General features: G+C 51.5%; 2 protein-coding genes across 2 annotated transcripts in view; one reads left to right on the plus strand and one right to left on the minus strand.

Moving 5' to 3' along the window:
- Positions 1-2,626: 2,626 nt before the first annotated feature.
- The window catches only part of ACSF2 (acyl-CoA synthetase family member 2), a gene marked incomplete at its 3' end in the record, with an annotated part of 35,337 nt that continues 11,754 nt past the window's right edge, over positions 2,627-26,209 (plus strand). The window contains exons 1-10 of the mRNA XM_082008096.1: positions 2,627-2,837; positions 8,645-8,840; positions 10,199-10,327; positions 11,175-11,228; positions 15,083-15,201; positions 15,428-15,590; positions 16,032-16,127; positions 17,078-17,226; positions 17,834-17,925; positions 19,064-19,140. Of these exons, the coding sequence (XP_081864222.1) occupies positions 2,764-2,837; positions 8,645-8,840; positions 10,199-10,327; positions 11,175-11,228; positions 15,083-15,201; positions 15,428-15,590; positions 16,032-16,127; positions 17,078-17,226; positions 17,834-17,925; positions 19,064-19,140 (1,149 nt within the window). The 5' untranslated portion in view covers positions 2,627-2,763. The remainder of the gene's footprint in view (positions 2,838-8,644; positions 8,841-10,198; positions 10,328-11,174; positions 11,229-15,082; positions 15,202-15,427; positions 15,591-16,031; positions 16,128-17,077; positions 17,227-17,833; positions 17,926-19,063; positions 19,141-26,209) is intronic.
- CHAD (chondroadherin) lies at positions 23,499-24,235 on the minus strand (the record flags this gene model as incomplete). Its single annotated transcript, XM_082008257.1, has 3 exons — positions 23,499-23,640; positions 23,854-24,017; positions 24,227-24,235. 3 exons carry the CDS (start codon positions 24,233-24,235, stop codon positions 23,499-23,501), a joined length of 315 nt encoding a protein of 104 aa, XP_081864383.1.

The following is a 26,209-nucleotide window of genomic DNA, read 5'->3' on the forward strand; positions in this document are numbered from 1 at the left end:
TCAGCGAAAGGGAAAAGGAGCCTGGGGCAGAGCCCGGTCAGTGTTCCTCGATAATGGAATTACAGTGAGGACTAACCTTGAGTTTCCCGACCCTTGTGCAAATCGTGATGTACAGCACCGTGCAAAGATGTTTTAGCTACTCCAGCACATCTAGCCCGTGGGTGCTTTGGTTAGTTTTTAAGTTGCCGGTAGGTCTCTTCCAACACGCAAAGATTTGCGTTAGCTCAGCACAGAGGTAACTGAGACTGCAGGAGCCTCTGAGCAAAGGCACCCCGAAACAGCAAGCAAGGATTTGCCTCATAGAACGTATAACAAAACCTGCCTGAGGTTAATCTGCTCTCGTCCAGGAGATTATAGACGTGTTTCAGAGCTGGTTATTGTTCCTCCAAAGGTGAGATGAAATTACAGAGCCCTCATTTGAGAAAAGCGAGGTCTAGTTATGCAAGGACCTCTCCCAGCCCTCAGCTTTTCACAACATGGTTTGGAGAAGCCAGGAGGGGCGGAGGACGACCCGCCCCAGGGACAGGTGGGGAAGCCTCATGTCACCAGGTCTCCCAGCACAAACACGAAGGGAGGCAGCCGATGGCCTGAGCCTGTGTTACCCCGAGGTGGCGAGGGGCTCAGGTGAGGGGCCCTGCAGCTGCACGGCCCCCTGCTCCCTTCCGCAGCCAAGAGGCATCACGTGCAGGCTTGTTCCCGAGGGCAAAACCCGGAGGGGCTTTGGGGGCACCCAAGCAAGACCCCCTGCGTGGCTGGAAAAGGCCTTTGTTTGCGCAGTGCTGCAGAGACCGAAATCTGTGCCTCTGGACTCGGGGTTTACACAAGTCCAAGAGCCTTTGGCTCTCAGTGGAAGGAAAGAGGGTGTAAATAGGTTACAAAACCTTCCTGCAGGCAGATTTTTAAATCTTCGTTAGACAGAAATGATATATTACTCAATGGTGTGTGCAGTGTTACTCATTCAGCCTGCTTTTGCTTTGACAATCTCCAACAAATGTACCCAAATGTCAAGGTCACATTAACTTCTGCATAATTCTTGGTTTAATACCTAACCGGGATTCACCCTGTAGGCTGCTGATCAGAACATGGGAAGATCAAACTGAAAGCTTTATTTTTATATATTAAACGTGAGAGGTTTTTGGATTCCAAATGTTAGGGGGTTTTTTTCTCTGTGGTTATACAACACTGAGCAGACTTTGATGCTCCTGAAGTACAGCCAAAGACAATTGCTCTATGCTGAAACAGCAGAAGGATAACTTCTGGCCAGGAATGTCATCCAGCCTTACATTGTCTGTAGAAATGCATAAACTCACCTAGCTATTGATTTGAGTGGGACTGACTGGTAAATGGAGCTCCTGTGCACGTCCAAGAAGACTTCAGACCTCCGTGAGACAGACAGACCGTAACACAGTTGCATGCTCTGCTAGAGGAAGGTTGCAAGAACATCAGCGCGGAGACGGGAGCAGGAACTGCTGAGGGAAGCGGGATGAACGCTGTCAATCTAATCTTGGTCTCACGATCCTTTCACATTTCAAAGACAAAAATCTCCCTTCCCTCAACAAAAGAAAACACTGTCACCGCTGCCACCAAACAAACTCCTTGTGAACAAGACGCACATTGGGGAAAATCCTTCCTGCTTCTAAAACCAAGTATCTAACACCGGTGCGCTGGCTGCAGCCAGTATTTCACTATGCGTCTGTGTTACCAGCAAGTTTACGCCTTTGGTGTCTGAGATTCACCATTCTGAGGCCGATATCCATGCCCCTGTTCGTCAGTGCCATTGTGCTCGACCTGGTACGGGCATGCTGTATCCAGACACACTGAACTCCAACTTCCACCCAGGCAGAGCTGCAAAATGGCAGCCAGCAGTCACCCAGCAGTTGAGCCGGACACAGCCCGTGTTGCCGGCCAGCACTGATAGCACTGTTTGGTTAATGCCCATATGGTATTTAAAAGACATAAATTTGATCCCAGGAAATACTCTATACCCCAGCCCTTTCACGAGGATTCATTAGCTTTGGGCCGTTGCTGCAGGCAATGCTCAGAAAGGCTGTCAGTCATCTTATACACGGGGATCAGCCCGGGCGTCACATCTTCAGCACCAGTTCTGGGGCCGTGCCGGGCGCTTGGCAGAGCTCAGCACCGCAGCGCTCCTCGCCCGGGCGCCTGCCCATGCCGCTGCCCTTGGGCCGGGGGTCCCGGCTTGCCTGCTCTGGGGTAGCTCCGCAGTCCTGGTGCCTCTTCCTCCCTTAGTGGGGCACGGGCAGCCAGGGAGCGCCTACAGCTGCCAGTGGGGCCGTGACTGTGGTAACTCATTAAGCGGATAGGGCTGGAAATCAATTAGCGGCTGCCAGGGCTCCGGCACCCAGCAGTACGGATGGAGAACAGCAAGACACCAAAGTCCGCCGCAGCGGGGGTGCGGGGCGTCCCCGGGTCGCGGGCAGGAGGCGGTTGATGGGGCGTCCTGGAAGAAGGGGAGGGCGGAGGGGGCGACGGGTGGGCGTTCCCTGGGGGCTGCGTGGGGCGAGCCACGTGCCGTGGGGGGCTCCCCCGCTCTACCTGGCCCGAGCCCCCGCCAGCACCGGCCCGCTGCCGCTCGCCCCCCGCGGGACGGGCTTGTTCTCTGCTCCCCCCCTCCCGCGGGGAGCCCCGGCGGGGCGGGAGCGGGCCCGGGGCGGGAGCGGGGCCGCCGTGCGCACCGCCCCCGCGTGTGTCGAGCGGCGGGGCCGGGCCGGGCGGGCGTGGAGTCCTGCCGCCGCCGCGGGCATGGCCACGGCACGGCTGGCAGCGCTCCCCCGCTGCGGGCTGCCGCTCCTGCGGCGGGGAGCCCCGTCGGGCAGGTAGGGACGGGGGCTGGGGTGCGGGGAGAAGGGGCTGCGGGGAAGAGAGAGTGTGGGGACGGGGGGAGTGGGCTATAGAGGATAGGGAGTTGTAGGGGATAGAGGGCTGTGAGGGATGGAAGGCAGTGGGTGAGGTGGGATGGGGACTATAGTGGAGAGAGGGAGTGGGAGGCTATAGAAGTCAAGGGGCTGTGGGGAGAGGCAATGGGGGACTATAGGGGACAGGAGGCCATGGGTGAGAGGAGATGGAGGGCTGTAGGGACCGGGATGGAGGCTCTAGGGGCTGGAGGCCAGCTGTGACAGATGCTGGGGGCTATAGAGCAGCTGCAGAGCAAAGTGTTTGTCCAGCCCAAGTGGGTGGCTGCTGCAGGGTGGGCAGGTTCAGTTGGAGGTTTCGCTTTCGGTGTGTGTTGTTGTCCCTTTGCTCCCCTATCCACCCCACTGCCCCCCAAAATTGGCAGAAGACAGGTTGCACCCCCTGCGTCTGCCCACCCCAGCCTGGAAGCGGCCGAGGTGCAGGGACGCGCAGTGTGAAGGGCTGTGAACATGTGCCCAGGGCTGAACTTTCTTCGTGCAGCATCTCCATCCTGACTGCAGTAACGTGAACCACATCAAACGGCTTCTCTGTCCTCCCTCAGCACCCTGACCTGCAGGCTTCATTGGGCGGCGTCCCCAGCCTCCTGTGGGGCAGCAGGGTTGGGGGGGCACTGGGATGCCAGCAGGTCCAGGGCACCGAGGAGCTCTGGGGTTCAGGCGGTCAGGCCAGTTCTTTGCCTTGCTTTTCTTCAACGCTGCCTCGGAGCAAGTTTGTGGGAAAGAACAGCAATAGGAAAGCAACGGGCTTCGGGAAAGGCTTTGAAGAATTAGTTGATACTCAGAGCCTAATACTCACTGGGAGGTATGAATTCCAGGGAGCAACTCTCCAAGAATCGTGGGGAGCAGCCCTTGTTTTCCACACATGGTATCCGGGTGTTTCTTTTCAGCTGGGTGAGATTAGGAGTGAGATGACTGAAGCCCATGTGTGCAGCTGGAGCCAAGATTGCCATCTTGGAATTTGTTCTTAGGAAGCAGGATCGGAAGGGAAGCACGACGAAGTTTGCAGTTTGGACTCCACCTCAGAACTGTGAGTGAAACTGAGAGGCAGGAACACAAAGCGCTTGGAGAAAAAGACAACATATTTAGCGGAGTAAACTCTTTCTAGTAACATCATAAAAAAGTTTATTAAAGTTTTTATGAAGTATTTGTCCTTTTGGCAGGACAAGTGCAGAGGGGAGAGAGGCGCAGTGGAAAATGTAACCAAAAAGTCTGCTGCAGTTGGAGTCTGAAAGCTCCGGGGACTTGATCGTTCCTCAAACCAACCAAACAAAAAGCGATCAATCAGAACCTGGTTCACTCTGTAATCTACAGGGTTGTTTTAAAGAGTAATGAAGAGGTAAGGGCCCAGCAGAGCAGGGTTAACTTTCACCGCCCTTTTATTGCAGTTGTGTTACATAAAAGACCCAAAAGCTCTTACTTTGGAGGGAGAAGCTCCTGGTGGGTGTCCAGGAACCTCTCTGAGCGTGAACTCTGCCATCAGGACAGTTCCCAAGCCCCGGGAGCGCGGGGCCTTTCATCCACGGGCAGAGGGGATGGCACCACAGGTCGGGTCGATGCCCGAGCTCGCCGCTCGTGTGCTCCCTGTAGGGGACAGGAGGTTGTGCTCGTGCCTCTGCCTTGTGTTCATCTCTCATCCCTTCTGATAATTTCTATAGAGACTGGTGAAAAATGAAGCTGGTTATCTTGTATCAACAACTATATAATGTTAGTTGAGGCTATTCAGAGATAAATACACAGAGCTCCTAAGATTAGTCCTGAGTGCTTGCTTCAGTCCGATGGCTTCTGCTTGCCGCCCTTGGGCAGGAGCGCTTTCTGGGCCCGCCAGGATTCGGCTGCTTGCCCGCTTTTCACACGAGGCGGGGGGACACACACGCGTTTTCCCCAGGTCTCTGGTGTTTCTCCGTTCAGTTGCACTGTTGAACTCTGGGGTTACGGAGTTCCGCAGGAGCAGCCCGACGATGAGGCTGGCTGGTTTGCGGGCACCGCCGGCTGTCCTGCTGCTGGAGTGGGTGGCCAACAGAAGGCATGTGCTCTCCAAGAGTAGCGTTTAACAGTCTACGCTGAGACCCGAGAGCATGCAGGGTTTTATTTGCTCTCCTCCGGCTGAGGCCGGGGAATGAGAGCTGCTGTAGTATCAGCCCATTGGACCATTGGTCTTGTTCTATGTCCAGCAGTACCAGATGCTTCAACAGGAGGAGGTGGAGGGAGAATAACTCATTTTCTGTAATGAAGGTGAACAAAAAGATTATTTCTAAATCCTTTGGACCCTTTCTTTGTAGAGGTCTCTTGATACATTCTTTCAGATCAGATATACACACTTGCTGTTGGCTACAGGTGGGAGGGACACCAACCCTACATCATTTCCAGCATGATGCTATTGATAATGAATGTACCTTGTATCTGCCTCGTTCCTGCCATTCCTGACGCCCAGTGCTTCCAACAGCCTGATGTGTTTTATCCCATGCCCTTCACTCCTGCCACGGCCAGGAGATCAGTGATACAGAAATGCTGAAGCACGTGCGAACGTCAGACCAGAATCCAGGGAGTAGATAGTAGATGACAGCTCAAAAGTAGATGTCTCAAAGTAGATGGCAGCTGTGAATTTTGGTTTCCTTAATGTATCTGAAGAAACATGTGAGCAAGCGCTTTGAGAGGAGTTAGTGACTCTGGGTTATGAGCATGAGATATCTTGGGGCCTAATTTCAAATCTACCAATGCTTTCACTTGAAGATGTGAATGCCTGGGACCTTTGAGAGCAAGCTGTGTTTTCACACCGTGAGGGGAAAACCAGCAGTATTTTCAGAGTGTTTTGGAGTGCAGGGCTTTATAAAATCATCTTTTACTGCTCCTTGATGCTCTTTCATCCCCATGTTTGGGGGTAGGGAGGAAGCTGTAGCCATGAGGACTGGAGACAGAACCATCATTTGGCTCTGGTTTTGCACCTTTTTGCATTTAGTGTGAGACTCTGGGTCCTGTGAGGCCAGTGAAGACCTTTGGCTCTTCAGGCCTGGAAAAAAAGGAGAGAGTAAGACCAGAAAGTCTGGTCTGCCTGGTGCTTTGCCAAGACATGACAGTATGAAATATCCCCCTTTTGATTAGCGAAGCAGGCGTGTGCAAGTACCTCTTGAAGGTTGACTGCAGAGAGCAGGAGACTGTTTCAGCTGGACATTTTGGATTTTGATTGAATTTTCTCACAATCTGAATTTTCTAATAATTCTTCCTCCCCTCTCCAGTCTCTTTTTTTGTGATGGGGTTTTGGTTTTTCAATCATGCGGTAGAACAATGCGTTGGACAAAATTTTTTACCAGTTCGTTCCTTGGGTGGAAGTTCCCCAGAGGAACTGTGCAGTCCATGAAATGCCTGTGTTTGCTTGCTCCCAGTGACCAGTGCCGAGCTTGCTCAGCTCCCAGTGACCCCCGAGACGGTGCTCAGGGAAAGTGCTCTTGCACAACCAGGTCAGCCGCCGCTCTCTGGCCGCTCCAGCCCTTCTCGGGCTGCAGGAGTGAGCAGGGACCTCTCTGTGCCTCAGCTGGCAGAGAAAAGCAGAGCGTTTAGCGACAGGCTCTGCTGCAGCTGGAAGAGACTTGGCTTTAGGGAGATGTGGGTGTGGTTGTCTCATTAAACATTTTTTTGCCAAGAGCCTGCGGTTTCCTCGTCTGCCTGCGTGAGCGGTTGGAGCAGCTTGTCTGAGACTACCCTACGGTGATGGGACGGTGGCTGTGGCTGCAGTGGCTTTTACTGCTTTCCCAGGAGTGTTCATCCTTCCCTTGGGTTAGGGAGAGCTTTTTCAACCTTTATTTTATATAATCTGTATTTACAAAGGCTCTTCTTCTGCAGAGCTTGCTTTCTTCTCCTAGGTTATCTATGTGCCTCGCCCAGGAGCTTTCAAACAATAAAAGATAGTTATGTTTAGCACTTGTCCCCCCTCCTCCTCCTTGGGCAGCCCTAAAGCCTTGATGTGAGCTGCCCAAGAGCTCTGCTAGGAGGGACATCGGGAACAGTGGGAGTTGCACAACCCTCCATCTGCTGAACAGCAGTGGGGGAAGGAGCATCAGGCCATTTGCTCAGCTCTCAGAGCAAACTTGCCCCCCAAAAGGGAAAATCTTGTTTTGTGCTGCTCTGGAGATGGAACTCCACGCTGCAGAGAACTTCGCGCTAGGTTTTGTTTCTTGTAGGCGGGAAAACAAGTCTTTTGTTATAAACAGCACCGAGTCTTTGCAGAATATTGACCCCGTAACGAATGGGGGGAAATTGAGTCCAGGCTGAGCTGTTTTTCCTCTGTAGGGCAGGGATCCCCCCCACTATACACCGGGTCAGCAAACACGGGGCATTGCCTCCAAGCTATGCACCCCGCAAGCGTCGCCTAACCCTGCCCTTGCTGGTCATCCCCTAAGGTGGGAATGGAGGGGCTGAGAGCATGGAGGGAGGCGAGGAAGAAGTGAGGGGGGACAGAGAAGGCGGGGGGCTGCCCGGGGGGGACGGCGGCGTGGCGGGGTGGCAGCTGGGGTGGGGGGAGGCTCGGGGCAGGAGGAGGTGGAGAGAGAAACCGGGGCAAGAACCGCAGCGCTCGGATGGTCAGGAGCTGCGGCTTGAGGGGAGGTCGCTGCTTTTCCACTGATGGTCAGACCTCGGTGAAAGCCTTAATGATTTAAAAATTATTTTCCCCACCGCCCTGCCCACATCTCCTCATCGCTGCCTCTCCTAACGATGTTCCCCCTCCAGCCCGGCCTCCGGCACAACGTCTCCGTGCTCCTCCCAAGGACCCTGCCATGCCGTCCCTGCCCGGGTGCTGCCCAGCTGAAAGGCCTCCCCGCTCTCCTCCTCGCCCTGCAGCGGGCGCAGTCTCCTGCACCCCAGGAGCCTGCCGTATTCTTCCCTCCGCGCTTCTCCCCCCTCATCGCGCCAGCGACCCCTCGTTTTACTGCTGCTGTCTTCAGTACCGTAGACCCTTTGCAGTCCAGCTGGCAGAGATAGTGAAGCACGTACAGCCCGCTTGCTGTTGTGCGTGCAGACCGTTGCTTTGCAAATGCCTTTCGGTTACAGCTCACCTTCTTTGAACTCTTCTACACCATTTTTATTCTGCAGGATTAGACTCTTCTCTGCAGACTGGAGACTGATAAAATGACAGATCTCCGACTTTAATTTTAACTTTCTCTTTCTCAATTGTCTGCTCTTTACAGCAGAGTGAAGCCAGTCGGGGGAATTTCCCTACAAACTGTTTTGATTGCGTTCCTTCCAAGTTATATGTACTATTTAATGTTGCGGAAAGACCAAAGCCAGTTGCCGTCTCTCAGCAAAGTCCATCTTCTGTCCAGATAGCCCAAAATGTCCCGGGTGAATGGCTGTGCCTGGTCTGCAAGGCTGGTGCAGGCTCCTTCCCCACCAGTGAGCAGGGTCCAGGTTTCCACTGGAGGGACGGAGGCTCTACCTGTGCTGCCTGCTGGTGTGGGCAGGTCCGGGTGGGTGCACTGGGGTTACCGAGGCCGTCCGCCTGCCCAGTGACCCCCCTGGCTGCTGCACGTGTTTTCCAAGTGCTTTTGGAGGTCTTCCTGATCTTGACCTGCTGAAGCGGCTGCCTGTGGTTCCCAGCGGCGTGGGGATGTGCGTCGAGTACTCCTGGTACTGTCGGCAGGTTGATAATCCTTCCAGACGGGGAGAGTTGTATTGGTGGGTTATATTAAAAAATAGACTCTTCTCCTTTTCTTTCCCAGTGCCCTGCACACAGGGATGCCCTCCGCCTCCCACAGGGCAACCAACAGCTATGTCCAGGGGACCTTGGACATTCCTCTTCTCACCAAAACCATGGGCCAGTGCCTGGATGAGACTGTCGCACGGTTTCCTGACCGTGACGCCTTGGTCTTCTGCCGAGATGGGGTTCGGAAGACATTTGCTCAGTTCAAAGAGGAGGTGAGTGCCTGGTTTGCCCCTCGGGGAGCCCAGGTGGGTGGATAACGGCAGCAGCAGGCGTGATGGAGAAATGGGAAACGATTTCATCGCTCAGCTCAGGAGTGAGGTTGGTCGTATGTAGATCTTCATCCTGGCTCTGAGCGGAGGGTGATAGCACCTCCCCAGCACACACCGATGGGTCTGTGCTGCCTTTGTCCTCCTTAGAGTCTTGACATCAAAGGGAGAAAGTAGGGTATATAAAATCTGTGCTGAATATCCCAGAATGGCCCTTCATACTTGAAAATTATCACCCCTATCTGATGTGTTTTGGGCTGAGTCATGGTGTTTTTCTCAGCTGGAGTAGTCTCCAGCTCTTGTATTAGTCACTCTGCTCTGACTGTCAAAAGTCCTGAGTGTGTAGAGGTTTCCAGTCCAAGCACAAAGGCAACTGAGCAACGTCAAGGGCTTGGTCTTAATATTGTATGCAAAAACATGTGTATGTATGTGTGCATATTACATACAAATATATATTTATATGTATTCTGAATGGAGGGGCAATATTTCAAGGCTAATGACCTGGAAAGTTTCTATTAAATGTATGATATGATCTTAAATAGGAAGAATTATTTGAGGTTTTTTGAGATTTACTGGAGTTTTGGCTACATCCATTCAGATAAAAAAGATTAGCTGTGTTCACCCTAATTTGAAAAAGTAGTCTGTAATTCAGAACTAAAACAGAGAGTAGCTATTCCTCAAATTCGTATCTCCTACAAGGTGGATTTCATAAATTCATCTGAGAATAACATAACAAAGTCCTACAAACTTTCCCGAATCCCTCGGAGTATTTATGCATACATCTGCACACCTGAAACACGCTTACCATCTTGCAAAATAAAGTAGTCGTTAATATAATGGCTGACTGCACGTTAATGAGGATAGGAACCCCAGACTGGTCAAAAATGACTTGATACAGTTTTCCTCACCTGAGTCCTTTTGGAAGTAAGTGATATGCCAGAACGGAGGCAGACCCAAGGGTGTAGATGGGCCCAGCATGCGGGTAAGGCTTAGTCCTAAGTTGAGTCAACGAGGAGCCAGGCACTAAACAGCCTTTGGGCAAGAACTAATTTGCAACTATTTGGAGATAATTGCCTATTTTGGTTTCCCTCCTGCTTTGTTGTGTTGTCCCACACTTGTTATTTTTATGGGTTCAGCCAACCTGCTAAGGTCTGCGCTCAGGAGGTGCCGCCGCAGCAGAGGTACGGTCTGCCCGCTTTCAGCTGTGAAGACGATGCTTTTCCCCCAGAAAGCAGCGCCTGGAGACAGACAGCCCCCGCTGCGTCCTGCGTGTCATCCTCAGGCTCTTCTCTTCCACTTTACAGGTGGACCGGGCGGCAGCTGGGCTTCTGGCTCTTGGCCTGAAGAAGGGAGACCGACTGGGAATGTGGGGTCCCAATATGTACCAGTGGGTTCTCATGCAGTTTGCAACTGCTCAGGCAGGAATCATCCTGGTAAGGAGTTCGCCGTGTCTGGGTTGTTAGTAGTCTGTTGGGAAAGGAAATGGAGACAAAGAAGCAACAGGAGATACTGGAGAGTAAAGTTTATTGTCTCCTTTATTCCATGCTCTTATCCAGCACGTTGGCTATAGCTGAATCTGGTATTTAAACAAGATCAGTCTTTATAAATTATAAACAGTTATTTAGATCCCTCCTAAGTAGGACCTGTATTGCTTCATGGTGTAAATGCCCACGTAGTCCGAGCTGCATATCCCCCAAAGTTGATTTTCATTTGAGAGTATGACCTGGCACATTCACCAAAATGTGTCTTACTTAGACCGTGCACCCTAGTAAGGACCGCACTGTACCTTCTCGGGGTTCATCCTGGTGTCTGCTCAGACACAGTAACAGGGTGAATGAGTATGAATCTGATGTGAACCTGACTCCAGTGGCCAATACTGCTTCTGTGGAGAGTTGGACAGGAGAAAGCTGGTATTTTCACGATTGTCTGTTAAGAAACCTGACTTGCCTTTGAGTTTTGAGTCTTCAGTTCAGTGGATTGAATGCCTGGGAGACAGAAGGTCTGGTTTCGGTTCCTGGAATTCTGTTGTGACTATCTGACCTCACATAAGTCTCTTTTCTGATAGTTTTCTTTCATGCAAACACAGGATTCAGCTAATTTTTCTGGTGAATGTGAAATCCCTACAGTGGGGAGCTCTTACTTCTGCGTGTTGGAGAGGAGGAGAGGCTTCGAGTGCGGCTTGTCCCTGGGAGAACTTTTCTGTTGGAATATATATTTTAGGGGAGAGGGTTTTCAAGGCAAGGGTAACCCTGATGAACGTTCTTGTTTCTCCCTCTTAAGGTATCTGTGAATCCAGCCTACCAGGCCCTTGAGCTGGAGTTTGTCATCAGGAAGGTTTGTATGGAACTTGCTGGTAGTGCTAATTGATTCGTTATGAGAACACATACAAGCAGCTGTCTTAAAGTGGGACACGGTATGGATGAGCTTCTGGTTAAGCACTTGGGTGTATCAGGGAGAGCTGTCTGGAGAGCGGGGCTGGTGGTGGCCATGCAGAGGGAACGCCACCACGCAATGACCGAGGGGATGAAGCTGCAGTTAAGTGGCCGCGTTTGCTGTTCCCTTTGGCTGCCACCCTGTCTGATAGACTTCTGCATCCTTCTCATCCCTCCCCCTCTGCTAACAACCAGGTACTGCCAATATTACACCAATAACAACCATATCTGCCAGCGGCTGTTTACTAGGGAACGAGGAAAACAAGGGAAGACTAAATACCTGAGCCAGGAAGAAGCTGGCAGCCAGGACAGCAGAGACTAATAGCAGAGCATGACTGCAATCTCTAGAGGCAACATCTGTCTTAAATCAGTTCTAACTTGCCCACATGCTCCAGCCTGCCCAGGAGGGAGGGCACCACGTGGCCATCCTGCCTGACTCAGGGCCATCCTGCCTACTCCTGCTCAGGGCAACAACCACCATATGGGATTTTAACCTTGAAGGTAGAAAGGAAGAAGACTCAGAAAGGTCCAGCCTACTTGGTAGCTTGTTTTCTCCTTCCCAGATGTGTCCTAGGCCTTGCTAACTTTGAGTTTAACCTGGTTTAGGTTCTAGGTATTGCCACTGCTTGACATCTTTCTGCTGTCTGCTTGTGGCTGGCTCATTACCCTCATATTAACCCCATGCAACGCTACAGGCTTGGGGAGGAGTGGCTGGAGAGCTGCCCGGCGGAAAGGGATCTGGGGGTGCTGGTTGACAGCCGGCTGAACGTGAGACAGCAGTGTGGCCAGGTGGCCAAGAAGGCCAACAGCGTCCTGGCCTGTATCAGCACTAGTGTGGCCAGCAGGAGCAGGGCAGGGATCGTGCCCCTGTACTCGGCACTGGTGAGGCCGCACCTTGAATCCTGTGTTCAGTGTTGGGCCCCTCACTACAAGAAGGACGTTGAGGTGCTGGAGCGTGTCCAGAGAAGGGCAACGGAGCTGGGGAGGGGTCTGGAGCACATGTCTTATGAGGAGCAGCTGAGGGAGCTGGGGGTGTTCAGTCTGGAGAAGAGGAGGTTGAGGGGAGACCTTATCGCTCTCTACAGCTACCTGAAAGAGGGTTGTGGCGACGAGGGTGTTGATCTCTTCTCCCAAGTAACCAGCGATAGAACGAGAGGAAATGGCCTCAAGTTGTGCCAGGGGAGCTTTAGACTGGATATCAGGAAAACTTTCTTTACTGAGGGAGTGGTCAAGCATTGGCACAGGCTGCCCAGGGAGGTGGTGGAGTCACCACCTTTAAAAGTGTTCAAAAAACGTGTGGATGTGGCACTTTCGGACATGGTTTAGTGGGCACGGTGTGTTGGGTTGATGGTTGGACTTGATGATCTTAAAGGTCTTTTCCAACCTTAATGATCCTGTGATTCTGTGATATACATGCCTGGGTTTGAGTTTGCAATGTGCAGAGCACCAATCAGTTTAAACAGTTCTGGCTCCTTAGCTCCAGTAATGAGGAATCTGGGCTGCTAAACATTTGACAACTAGAAATTAATCCTAGGATTAAGAAGCTAACTTGCTCATCTGTGGTTTGTTGAGCTTTAAATCAAAGGCTGATATCAGAAGAGCTGGAACCAGCACCATCCAAGTTCTGGCTTTATCTAGAAAGAAGTGGATCATTTCGAGCAACAAAGAGAGACTTTTCTTTTGCATCAGTAACTCTATAATTTGGTTGCTGGGCTGCAATTTGAGTTCCCATTTCATCCTTCATTTAATCCTCTTATGGTGTCACTCCTGTTCTCACACGTTGGGATTAAACGCAGTGCTGCAGTGAAGCACATTTCTTCCAGTGTGGATGTCCTCCTGCTTCTCTCACCAGCTGGAAATGTAAATGGCTGTAACTGAATGTAAATGTAAAAGTACTTTCCTTTTTTCCCTAGTGAGACCTGGCTTTTGTCTTCCCTTCCATCTCTGTGTGTCAGATTCTGCTCGGATTTTTCTCCTCCAGTGTAAATCTGGAGTGTTGATGGAGTAAGAGCAGAAACGTGCTTCAGCTCCATTGGGGATTATGCCTGTCTCGCCCTCCCAGGATTTCTAGTGTTCGTAGTTTTCCCATGTATCTTTGGCACTGGGATCTCTGACGTCCCTCACTCCCCTAATTACTCGTTTGTGTTTGTTTACTTGCACAACAAAACCCCTGAAGACTTTCGGGCTTTGCCTGTTAGATCCTGCCAGCCTGTGCAGTCCCTTCCTTGCTCCATCAGGTTCCCTCCCTTTGGCATACACAGCGGTGCGTGCCGAGTAACCGTTCTTCTGATTCCTCCCGTATTTCCAGGGCTTTGTCAAAGCAAAGTGATGCCAGCTTTCATGTGGCAGGTCCTTTGAAGATGGATCCGCTGCCATTCAGGTTGAGACCAAGTGGGAGATGCCCAACAAGAGACCTTTATCTCATGTAGCGTCTGTCCTGCAAGCTCCTCTCCTCCTCTGTTTTGCAAAGCGGGTTCAACCACGAGAGTGGTTTGAAGGAACTAATAGTAAAAAGTTACAGAGGCCCAAAACATCCCAGACCAGACTCAGTCCCTTGGGTTCTGGGCAGACTTCCAGAAAATAGAGCAAATGTTTGTCCTCCCTTCTGACAAACCCCAGAGGGTACTTACAAATAATTTACTGGCATAGCCTTGGTCTCCTTATTTCATGGACCTTGGGAAAATAATGAAAACAGCCCAGTAAATCATTTATGTAAATAATTTATTTGACAAGAGTGCGTTTTTTGGAAGATGAAAGTAGTTTGCAAATCTGGGTCAAATTCAGCAAATCTCCTCTGCTAAAAGAGAAATAGAAATTCTTTGAGTAATTAAAGCGCTTTGTTTCAGGATTGTGTAAATCTAAAGGTTGAATGAAAAATTTTTCAATTTTCAAAATGGCTAATGCTTTAAAAAGAGGTGGAAAAATCTTAGGAAACAGAACACCTTAAAAAAAACCCCAAACAACAAAACAAACAAAACCCAAAGAACCAACAAAACCTTGGCTTGACCTGAGAGTCAGTCTTTAGGTTTCCTTGTTTTTCCAAAGTTTCTCAAACATCCTCAGTTCAGATACACTCAATTGATTTTTTTTTTTTTTTTTTCTTCCCATATTTTGGGACTCCTAATCTGAAAAATCAGTTGTTTGCCTTGTGCTCGCAATGAGGAGTGTTGATCCTCGGAGAAGAGGGAACCTCAGGCTGCAGCTCTGCTCTCTTGCCCAGCCAAGAGCAACCAGCCCGTCCCGAGCCGAACGCCAGGGAGGAGCAAAGCACCAACCGCACACCTGGATCAAGCACCCCGCACCCGGGGCGCTGGGCGTGCGGTAACAGCACCCTGCCCTGCCTTCGCGGGCTTTTAGGAGCGCGCGGCTGTGAGGGCTCGGTTTGCGTTTGCCCGCGGTGAACCTGCCCGCGGGGGCACATCCCCACCTCTGGGGCACATCCCCACCGCGGGAGGGTGGCTGCTGCACCCTCACTGCGCAAAGTGTGATGTCATGCTCTTCAGCGGACCTTTAAACCACTGCACACCGTGGCTTTTACTAGGAAGGGTTAAAAAAGTCTCACTGGAGAATGCTCGTCGTACCACGTGCTTACAGAAACAAGCTATGGAGAAAATCCCGGTGCGGTGTTAACGGCTAACGCTCGCTGCGCGGGGTCGCGGGGCTGCGCACGTTCCTGTGTCGGTGGTGGCTGCTCTTTACCGTGTCTTGAACATCAACCCGATCTGACTTCTCATGAGCTTCTGTCTCCCTTCACAGGTTGGCTGTAAGGCACTGGTGTTTCCCACTCAATTTAAAACACAGAAATACTACGATATTCTGAAGCAGTCATGTCCTGAGCTAGAAAAATCCAGTCCAGGGGGAATAAAGAGCAAAAGGTGAGTTGGGGACATCTGGTGTCTTTGCACTGACCTCACAGCAGTGTCCTGCCGTGTGTCCTCTCAGCTGCCCAGCACAGGCTCTAGCGGAAGGAGGACGCGCACAGGGTCTCACCTGGAGGGGACGGGTTAGGCTGTCCTGGAGGCTCACCCTGGCCCCTGTACAGCTCTCCAGGCAGTTTTCTCCTTGCTCCGCTGTGGCTGATGGTATTTTTCTTTCTACCAGGCTACCTGACTTATCCATTGTCATCACAGTGGACTCCAAGCTGCCTGGCACCTTCCACATGGATGAAGTGATGCAGGCGGGGGACAGCAGCCATATGAAGCGGTTGAGAGCCGTGCAGCGGACGCTCTCCTGCAACGAGCCCATCAACATCCAGTTCACTTCGGTAGGTGCTTCTGCCCGCTCCATGCCTCGTGGTTGTGTTCCGTGCTGGGGACGCAGGGAAAGATGTGTGCAGTGCTGAGCATCCTGTGTCCTTTGCCTTCTGCCCTCTGAGGCCAAGCCCTGGTTCCATCTTCTGCTGTAGGATGGAGGAAATGTTCTAGCATTTCCCCTTGATTCTTCCATTCTCTCTGCTCAGCCCTTTCTCAAGGGCTGGCGGAGACGCGAGGCTGTCGCGTGAATTCTGTGCAACTGAAGTTGGACCGTTTTTTTGTTTGGCTTGGGATTAAGATGCTGTTAAAGAAGAAGATAAAGTCTCCCAGGTCGGGATGGAGAATGAAGTGCAAGATGACCCCAGAACCTGCTGGGGAAGTCGCCCCTGAGAGGACGCGTAGCTCATCCTCAGAAAAGGCGGCATCGTTGCGTAATGCCCTGTGTCTTTCAGGGGACAACGGGAAGCCCCAAAGGAGCCACCCTCTCTCACAGGAACATTGTGAATAATGCCAATCTGATCGGCCTGAGGCTGGGGATCACACAGCAGGTGGGTCTCGGGGAGAACAGAGTTTGGGGTGGTCTCCGCTGCCGCAGAGAGACCACGTGTGTGGAGAGCATTGGTGCTTGCTCAGCAGAAGGGCAGGATGTTTTGCTGCAAATGACATTGGGGGATACTCGTGCATAACATTTTTCATTTCAGTGGAGATGTTTCATTTTAGCTTCGTGTGAAGTGGTTTTGGGGAGGAAAAAAAAGATACCTTTTTGTGGGGGGGAAATTGTGAACATAATCACTTTTCATTTTGGTGAATACTCATTTCAAATAATTATGAGACTCTGGATGTTAGCTTCGAAACCTGTTGAATGAGGTTTTAATTTTTTTTACATCATTTCAGTTGCTGGCTGGGGTAAAACCACGACACATGTATACAGTCTCGTAACTCTTATCAGGCTATGACCTTTCTATTTGTAGTTTGTTTTAAAAATTGTTAAAGGCAAATATTTTCTTTTTAAGTTCTGAAGTAGTTACTTCTAACACAACAGCTTTGATCCAGAAAAAAGATGGGTTGCTGCAATCAGTCCTCAGAGCCTTTGGTGTTTCTAAAGACAAAATAAAATTAATAGCATGTGCTAACTCCTGCGTATTTCATGCCTCATGAAGAGTGAGGTCATTCCACTACCACTCTTCTCTTCTGGCATATCATAAAATAATGTGTAAGCAATACCAGACCAAAAAGTCCAGCAAAGAAAAGACGTTGGACAATTACGGAATGAAATTTTGGCATTAAAAACTTCCCAGACTGTTTTTTAGCAAAGGCAGGAAGCATCAGCGCCATGTTTCCACCTATTGGGAACACGGATGAGTGTCAGGTTTCCAGCGAGTTTTCAGTGAATCAGGGAAAACTTGTCTGTTCAGATCTTTCCCTGTCAGCAGTGAGATGGGCTAGTCACGGACTGGAAGATCTCCTCTCCTCACTGGTGTCTTTGGCTTGATCCCAGGACTATCGCGTTGGCCTCCCCGCACCCCTTTATCACTGCCTGGCATCGGTAGGAGGCTGCATGGTGATGGCTCTGCACGGGTCCTCCTGCGTCTTCTCATCGCCCAGCTTCGAGGGGAAGGCTGCTCTGGAGGCAGTGTCTCAAGAGAAGTGAGAGTTTGTTTGTGTCTTTCTGCAGAGGAGTCCGTCGCCTCACGGCGATGCTTTCTTCCCTTGTCTCGCCTGCCAGGCTGTTGCTCATGCCCTTCCTTCGCACGATGGGAGAGGCAGGTTTGCTGGTGCACATACTCGCACGGGCACTTCAGGAGCCTAAATCCGGCCTTTTCAGCTGCACTTGGGAATTTGTTGCACTTCTCTCTTTCCCAAAAATAAGGGATCCTTCAGGTCACCATAGGGCTTTGGTTGGAAAGTATAGCGGCATCTCGGTTTGCTGTGGCTGGTGTGTTTTCACACCTAACCACCTGCCCTCCTTCTCCAAGTCCAGCTTTGCTGCTGAGATAGTTGCATTTCCAACTTGTTCTTCGTGTGTAGCTTGTAAAGCAAAAGAGCTATCATTGTGTATGCATAATACACACATATATGGATATTTATATATGGTTTTATATGTACGTCTGTATACGTGCATGGATGAAGGGCACATCTGTAGTGCCTGCCTCCGTGCTGCTGCTCCGCAGCCCCGTGTGCGGTGGGACGGGATGGGGTGCTGAGCTGGGGCTGCCCCTGGTTCCAGCTCTGCCTTTCTCTCCCCTTCCTGAAGATGCTCCTTTCTACATGGCACGCCAACCATGTTTATAGACATGCTCTCCCAGCCAGACTTTGACTCCTACGACCTGTCAACTCTCCGGGGAGGTAAGTCTCAGAACTCAAATGGAAGAATCCCGAGAAACTGGGTATTACTGATTTCCTGCTGGGAGGCTGTATTAAGCTTTGCGAGCAAATGGCTCTCCTGGAGAGAAGAGTTTAGTTGCACGAGCCTTGTGTTTCACTGTTAATTTGATGCTACATTTCCTTTCCTTTCCTTTCCTTGGGGTTTCCTTCAAGAATTATGTATTTTTAGGACCCTTCTTTCATCTTAAGGCAGGACCTTTCTGTTTTACCCGCAAGGGAAGGCACCAGGAATAGCCTGGGTTGGCTCAACTCTCGTCTCGCCAGCCACCACCGTGTGGCAGCAGATGCTTTGTGTGCTTTAGGCTGCTGCAGTCCCTAAAGCAGAGCTACTCTGCGGCTTCTCTGAAGTTTCCTGCCTGTTTCTGAAGTCATTCATCTAAGCCCTGGAGAGGGTGTGATGACGTACGCTGGAGAGGGTGTGATGACGTGTGCTGGAGCTTTCTCTCTTGTCGCGGACAGCCTCGGAAATAGCTGAGCCGAAACGGGGAGACCACCAGCCCTTTGAGGCAATGGCGGGACGGAGAGAAGATGGTGCTGGAGAATAAAGAAGCGTTTAAGCAGATTACCTAATCATCTCTGTTTACGTGAAAAATGATCTTGTCTCATCTTGTTCCCCAGCAAAGGCTATATATTACCCTACTCTTTTGTCCTGTCATCCTGGGATGGAACAGGTGAAAGTTAGGTCTGCCCTCTCCCAGAAGGGCTGCTCTCTGCAAGGCAGGAGGAGAGGTTTTGGTTTTATGGTGGTGGTGATCAATGGGAGTGTTTGTCCTGCTAAAAATCTGTGCCTCTTTCTGCTCTGACTCTTACCGTTTCGGGAACTGCAGCTTGGACTAGGTTTGTGCTGTAGAGTTTATTTTCCTAACGAGTTAAGTCTGCCAGCCCTTAATACATTCAGGCAAACCGGCTTCACTGCAGCCTTTGCTTCTGGAATAACTAGGACCTGTACCCATAAAAATAGAAAGTATTTTGACAGGAACCGGTGTATCCCAAAGGTCTTGCCAGCATTTAAATCTGGGAGTGCAGAACGTTCTGAGAGACCACTCCTGGGAATAAAGAGATGGTTTCCAAGACGGTCATCTTTTCCTCTCTCCTCCAGGAATCATTGCAGGTTCCCCTGTTCCCCCTGAGGTCATGAAGATGATTATCACCAGGATGCACATGCCGGAGATCGTGGTGAGTCGTGGTTGCTGTGGCTAGAGCTGCCAGTGGTGTTTGTCATGGTGAGACCCCGACTTTGGGCATCTCTGCGCCGCAGCGGTGCCGGAGCCGCTGGGATCAGGCGTGATGGGACCGTGGGCGCGAGGCCAGGCTGAGGGCTGAAGGCGTGGAGGGGCTGGGGGGAGGAAGGGGGATTCTGCCTGGTCGCTGGTGGGGTGCCTGGAGGGGGAAGCTGTGTAAGAAGAGAAGACGTTGCTTTCCGCGTCGTAAACGGAGCGTCTGCTGGTGCGTTTCCGAGCTTTTACAAACGCTTCTGTTGTACGTGCTGCAAGGATGAACGGTTACGGACGAGGCGCCGCTGGTTTGTGCCGGTGCGGGTGGGTGCATGCGCTCATCCTGCTGTGGAGCTGCCAGGTTTCCTTCGCCACCCCGGTTCCTTCGCCACCCCGGGCTGCGCGCGGATACGTCCGTGGCGCACGCCGAGCGTTTGAGCGCCCGCACGTGAGAGCGGTGCCGCCGGCACGCGCAGCGCCGGGCACCGCGTCGCTGGGAGGGCAGCGCGCGCCGGGGCACGCGTGCCGCTGCTCCATCCCTGCGCCCTCCGCCCGTGCGTGAGCGTCGGCGCGTCCTGCGTGGGGGGGGGGGGGGGGACAGGCCACCAGCGCCTGGGGCGCTGGCGGTCCGGGTGGCACCTTCCGTAGGCCAGCCCTGCCATCTGCACGTGCGTGCCTGTGAGCGAGCGGCCGAGCCAAAAAAGGGGCTTTTTTTGTTTTACTTTAAAGGCGATAACTCGGGTGCCGCGCCGCGTGCCTGCGCGGAGGAAGCAGGCTGTCGTGGCGGACCAACACGCGGGGCTGGGGGTCAGATGGGCGTTCCTGTTGGCAGACCCCGACTGTGCCAGGCTTTTGCAGGGATGACCGGGGGAGCCCGGGGCATCTGTCCCGGAGCCGTCTCGGGGGCGGCCAGGGTTTTTTCCTGGGTGTGATGCTTCTAATGCCGAGCTGAAAACACCAGGGACAGCCCTGGTGCCGTTGCGCAGACTCTGCCAGGTGACGGCTACCTATTTTTATAGTAGGCTTGAGCTTGGCCTCACAAAATATTTCACAAAATATTACTGCAAGTGCCCAGGACTCGTTAGAGGTCACGTGTTCCTGCTTTGTAGAGAGAGAAATAATATAAACCCTCCCAAAGAGTTGCTCTGCCCATAGGATAAAGAGGATTAAGTCTATATTTGTACCACCGGTCTCGTGTTACTTCTGATCCCCCAGCCCTCAGCCAGACACAGGGAGACTTGTTGACTTCATCTTTGCAGCAAGAGCTTTATACAGAAGATGTACATAAGAAAATATACAATTTGATTTCTATATAGGAGACAGAGGAGTTTTCATCCTCTTAAAGGTCATTTACACTCAGTTACAGAGGAATAAATATACATATATTTATATAACTCTTTAGGATTAAAAAACACAGTTAAGTTGCAACTGTGGTATTGTAATAGCCGTGACAATAAACCACAGTCATCCTGGTGTCCTGCTAGATCCTCTGGAGTCTGGGCGGAGGGAGGAGGAGGGCGGCCAAGCCAGGCTGCACGGTGCGCACCTTCTCCTCTCGGACGTACGCGCGTCTCGGTAGACCCCACAGAGTGGGAGGGAATCCAGTCTTCGGGTGGCTTGGTTGTCGGGGTTTCCCAGTACTGCTTCGCTGAAAGGATTTCTGGCCGACCTGGAGAGACTGCTGCCTTTCGGTGTGAAAGAGCAGCTCGGTCTCACGGCCACACGTTCTTGGGCATTGCTTCACCTTTCCCCCTCAGCCCTGGCCTGCAGGGATCCCCTCCGTGGGAAGGCAGAGGAGTCTCTTCGCATGGGTTGAGACCAATTTTCCTGATCAAGCAGCTGGGGGAGGGATGCTGCTACCTTCCCACTTGCTTCCACCCCACTGGAAAGGGAGAGACAGCGACTAACTGGTTGATCGGGGACGTGGGTTACGTTGCCTCTGGGAAAGATGACTGTGTTTTACCGGCAGGATCTAGTTTAGCTTGTCTTAGTATGGTCATGCATAGTTTAGTTTTTAAAAATGCCTCTTTTAAAATATATAGATGTCGGAAAAGGTTGGAAAGGTGGATTCCATCCTGCGATCAGCAGAGAAGCGGGGATTCGGAAGGCTGGAGGTGTTTGGATATATCAGAAGTGTTTCCTGACAGGTAGGAGAAGCGTAAGGAAGGACTCAGAAGTCAGTAGTTTTCTGATGGTTGAAGTGACCGGTCACCAGGACAGGCCGTACCGGGGCCTGCTAGGGGGGAAAAAAAGAGAAAAGGCCACATGTTTAAGGGGATTTTTCCAGCAGGTAGTAAACTTCTAGAAATTGTCTGTTTATTTTTACAGTGAGTGAATGAAGCCCATCCTTGAAAGTGAAGAGTTAGGAGTCAAGGAGCCATTACGAGTTCCCACAGTAGAGGAGATGGGTTAGTCCTGTCTCTGACCTCTTCTGCCAACCCTCTATGTGACTCTTGAGTATCTTACCCAAAGTGTTGACGGTCAGTGAGCACTTCCTTGATAGAGGAAGAAACCAAAGAGTGAAATTTTCAAGAGTAGTGAATTATTCTGGTGCGCCGGTTCTGGAAATCCAGGGCAGGTAGATTTTTAGAAACAGCCAAGCAGCTTTTCATCTGAAATATCGTCAGTGACCCAAGTCACTGGTCATCCCTGAAATACAGACCCCCATAGCTGACATCTGAGAAAGCTGCCTGGCTCTCAAGAGGCATCAGAGGTACTTCATGTTCCTTAAAATTGCGTCACCACACCAGAGTGGGTTTGTGTGCCTGCATTTTGACACTCACACCTGAAGGTACCAAGCTTTGTCTTCTGCAAGACTGGAGTAAGTAGTTTTCTTTTTCATTAACACTTGTAAACTTGTTTAAGAGAGTTGGGTGGAAGGTGCTATAGAAAAACCTGGTATTATTGTCATGGTTTTCTTACTCTCATCATGGAGAAGTGAACTGGAATTGAGGTCAGGCAGGGAGAGAAGAAGGTTAAGAAGGGCCAGACCTGTAAATAAAATACATTTAAGTATTGTGGTTTAGAAAACTGAAGTTTTTGTGTCCTTAGAGCGGAACTTTACCCGCCCTATACGGAACGACTGGTATTTCCATCTCTAATCCATAAAACCTCTGGCACTGCGAAAGAAAAAACCACTTTAGGAAGGCGCGGAGCAGCTGGCATTATCCCTGACACTTTGGTCATAAATTTACTTTCTCCATCCTGTTTTGCATGTCCTTAGTGAACCGGGGACCAAACAGCCATAACTGGGCTTCGGGCTTCTGCCTCGTCCTTTCTGTTATGAAAGGGCACAGTGACAGCCCTTGTTCATACTGTGCGGTGCAAGGTCACTGCACTTTACTTAACAAATGAGCAAAGGTCCCTCTCCCAAGACCTTACAAACTTGCAGGCTCATCCAAAGTCCTTTGGAATCCATACAAGCTCCAGACCTAATCCTGGGATGGGGAAAAGGAAAATGCTTGGGATGGAGTGATGACAGTTGTGGCTTTCTCACCACTCTCTGCGCTGAATTTGATACTCTTGGTAGTTTCCAGCTGTGGAAGATGTTTGTGTGGTAGGTTTTCACAGTTGGTGTTTGGATTGGTAGATGTCAGCAAGCTCATTGCTCAAGGGAAAGTCAGCCCTGTCTCTGAATCACCTTCTGGCCCAGAACACTTTATTCAAAGAATATTTGCTGTCTCGAACCTTCCCCTTCTGGGACACTCATTTGAAGGCATCAGCCCTTGCTTTTAAATACCTGAGTGTCTTGGATGGGAATTGTAGTTGCTGAAAGGCAGGTGCTGGACTGGGAACGGCTCCTTGTGGAAGACATCTATTTCCATATGGGCTGGGCAGCCTGGGGCCAGATTTCCCAGCAATGCCCTGCCCTGGGTTTCAAACCAGACTTGGAGGACCTTTATTAGGGCAAAAGGCTGAGCATCTCCAATCAGTTAGAAAAGTAAAGCCTGTGTGATCCCAGCTCAGGGTAAGAGTGGGCTAAATCCACCCTTGTTTTGACACTTAATTACATGTTTCACCCTTGCTTGCTGCCCCAGGCCTGTCTTTAGCCCCGTGTTTGTTTTACAGGCTTGACTCCATGCCCGATGCTCCAGGCAGAGCCTCTGCTCTGGGAGCCCGTGGAGCCCAGTATTGCCAGGAGGTGGAGTAGCTCTGAGCGGAGGCGTCGGTGGGTGAATGCATGAGCTGTTTTGAGCCAAACCCTAGTGTCACTGAAGTCAGAGACAAAAGTCCCCCGTACCTGTGGTGGCATCAGGGTTTGCTGTAAGTCAGGCTAAAAGCTAAAAGGTAGGAAGCGGCTCTAGGAACCATCTTACGTGTTTAATGGCGGCTTCCCTTCTTGGACCTCTTGGTGGGGAGCTTGCAGGTGCGGAGGGCCGGGGTGTCTCTGATGGACTGCCCCCGGTACTGCGCGGGCGTAGAGCAGGTCTCATCGGTGCGGGTGTGATTGCCCTTCAGCCACCTGGGACATGGGGAGAAGGAAGACCAGGAGTTTACAGGAGGTACAAACCATCATGGGCAACACTCACACCATGAACGGGGAGGACAGGCTGGAGAGCGAGCTGCTGAGCGCCTGCGCAGCCTTCGGCAGCCTCCTCTTGCCTGGCACAGCTCGAGGAGACCCCCAAGGAGACCCCGGGAAATGCGGGGAGGGAAGGGGCGCGCGGTGCCGTACTTGCGCAGGTGTGCTAGCTGGCAATTGCAGTGCCAGGCATTTCGGGAGAGCATCAGTGTCTCCATTTTGTCGAAGGGGAAGTTGCGGGGCAGCTGGGTGAGCCGGTTGTTCTCCAGGTGAGCGGTCTTCAGCACGGTCACACCGGCGAACGCGTTGTCTGCAAACTAAAGCACAAAGGTTTCTGGTGAGGAACACTGAGTTAGGGAAGGGGAATTCAACCCCGAGTGCCTCTGTTCAAGGCTTTTAGTGCCACAAGCATGGAAGCAGCAAGAGGAGGAGCGGTGGAGAGGGGTCCTGGCTCGCTGGAAGCCCTGGACACCTAAGAGAAGCATCAGGATGGTGGGCTTGTAGGTGATGGAGTCTCCTGCCTGACCAAATCCATGTGGGATTGTCTTTGCAGCCACACTCCTAAATAAAGTGATGTCTGGCAGCCCTCTTTATTTTTGAGCCATACTCCTCCGTTCTAAATGAAGATATTTTCTGTGTGTATTCCTTTCCAAGGCTGGAAATCCTCCCAGCGCCTGTTGCCTTGCCTGTCCTGGAACGGCTGAAGGAGGGAGTGTTTGTGGCGTCTGAAGGGGCTGTAGACTTTGGCAGTGCCCGGGGGCTCCAAGTGGAAAGTTACACTTGGCATCTGAGCAGCGTAGAAATAGAGGCTGGTTTCCAGCACCTCAACCTCCTCCGTTTTTTTCTCATTTCTAGTGGCTTGTTTGCAAGGGATGCTGCAAGATTTGTCTTTTCTCAACTAACAGGCAGGCTTCAAGGGAGAGCCTCCCTTAAAAAAGCTGCCAAAGGGAGGAGGGAGGCTGTAAACCCGGCTCTGCAGCCCTCTCCTCTCTTCCCTGAGGCAACTCATCCCTGGCTTTTCTCAGCCCAGGGTTACTCAGATTGGAAAGTCTCTTCTTGAAAGCAAACTCCTCAACACAAACTTCCTTGGCGGTGATGAACTGGAGAGGGGGTCATTGACAAAGCACAAAGCTCCTCTTGGCTATGACAAACCATTTCTCCCCCTTCTCAGAGCAGAGGAAAGCTTTCTCAAAAGGGTGCAGAGGAGGTCTAGGTCTAGCTAGGTCTAGGTCTACCCAGGTCTACCAGAACCGCCCCCAGTCAAGGACCTGTGCTCCCATTTCTGGCCAGACACTCGCATTCAGACAGGACCATCAGAGTGTCTTCAAGCTCTCTAAGCTTGAAAAGCTTGACGGACGAAATGCACTATTTTAAGCTGTGAACTTTTGTCCTCTTCCAAATTAAGCAACGTTGGACAGGATTAGAGCTTAGCAAAGAGGCTCCCAGTGTACTGTAGCTGTTGAACAGTCAGCGGTGCTGGCCTCTGTGGTCCAAAACCGAGCTGACCTCGGTAGGTTTTACTGTGCTGATAGTGGAGCTGCTCAGAGAGGTGCTGGCACGCCGTGCAGCGGGGCGGCAGCCTGGCCACGTTCTGGTTTGGACAGTGGTGTACTGTCTCAGCTGCTCATTCCTCTCCCAGCCCCATGAGAAGACTTCACATCTGCTGGTAACAGCTGCTGCTCTGCCTGCCAGAGCATGCGTTCGCAAAGAAATCGCTGACTTTCCCCTTACTTAGATGGAGGATTGCTGCTGTAATTTATTTCGCAATAAATACGCAGAGAGTACGTATGTAAGGCTTCCAGGGTCTGCGTTGCCTGGTTCCTTGTTGCTGTACGCCGTGGGTCCTGGCCCGTGCGGCGCAGCCCTGCGGTGGCTGGTGTGGGTCCGTGGCACTGGTGGGGAAGGGGAGCTCCGTGCTGGAGCTGCAGAGCAGCCTGAGGGCTCTCCTCGTCCTCCCACGTGCAATACAGGCTGGGGGAGCTTCGCGTGGAAGGGTTTTGCACTTGATCGGCTCGAAAGTCTTGCAGCCACGCAGGGAACAGCTAAGGACAGTGTTTGTGTGAAGAAGAAAGAGCTGCAGTCAAGATGCCAGCGGCATTTAAAGTATTTGGTAGTGATTTCCTAGGTCATGAGGCCTCTGCAATTAGATGTCTCCTAGCAGTGCAAAGTTCATGCGTGGGCCATTTGGCTACGAGGACTTGAAGAGAATACACTGAGCTGGGATGGGAGCTTTGTTTTCCTGAAAAAGAATGCAAGCCCTAAAGCTGCAGAAGCCACCCCTGTGAGTGCTCATCCCGTAAACTGGTGTCTCACTGGGCTGTTGGGGAGGAAAGGAGGCATCTGGCTGCAGAAGAGCCTTTAGAGGTCGTGTCCACAGGTGGCCACCAAAAAGAAGAAAGTCTTTTTTTGCTGGCTAGAATTGTTAACCCTTGCTTTTTGGTTAATCTAAGGACACTTAATTCCCTGGAGCACTCCAGCATCACGGGTTAGTCTAATTTCTTCAACGTCT

The sequence above is a fragment of the Phaethon aethereus genome (assembly GCF_964289735.1).
Source record: "Phaethon aethereus genome assembly, chromosome: 18".
Taxonomy (NCBI): Eukaryota; Metazoa; Chordata; class Aves; order Phaethontiformes; family Phaethontidae; genus Phaethon; species Phaethon aethereus.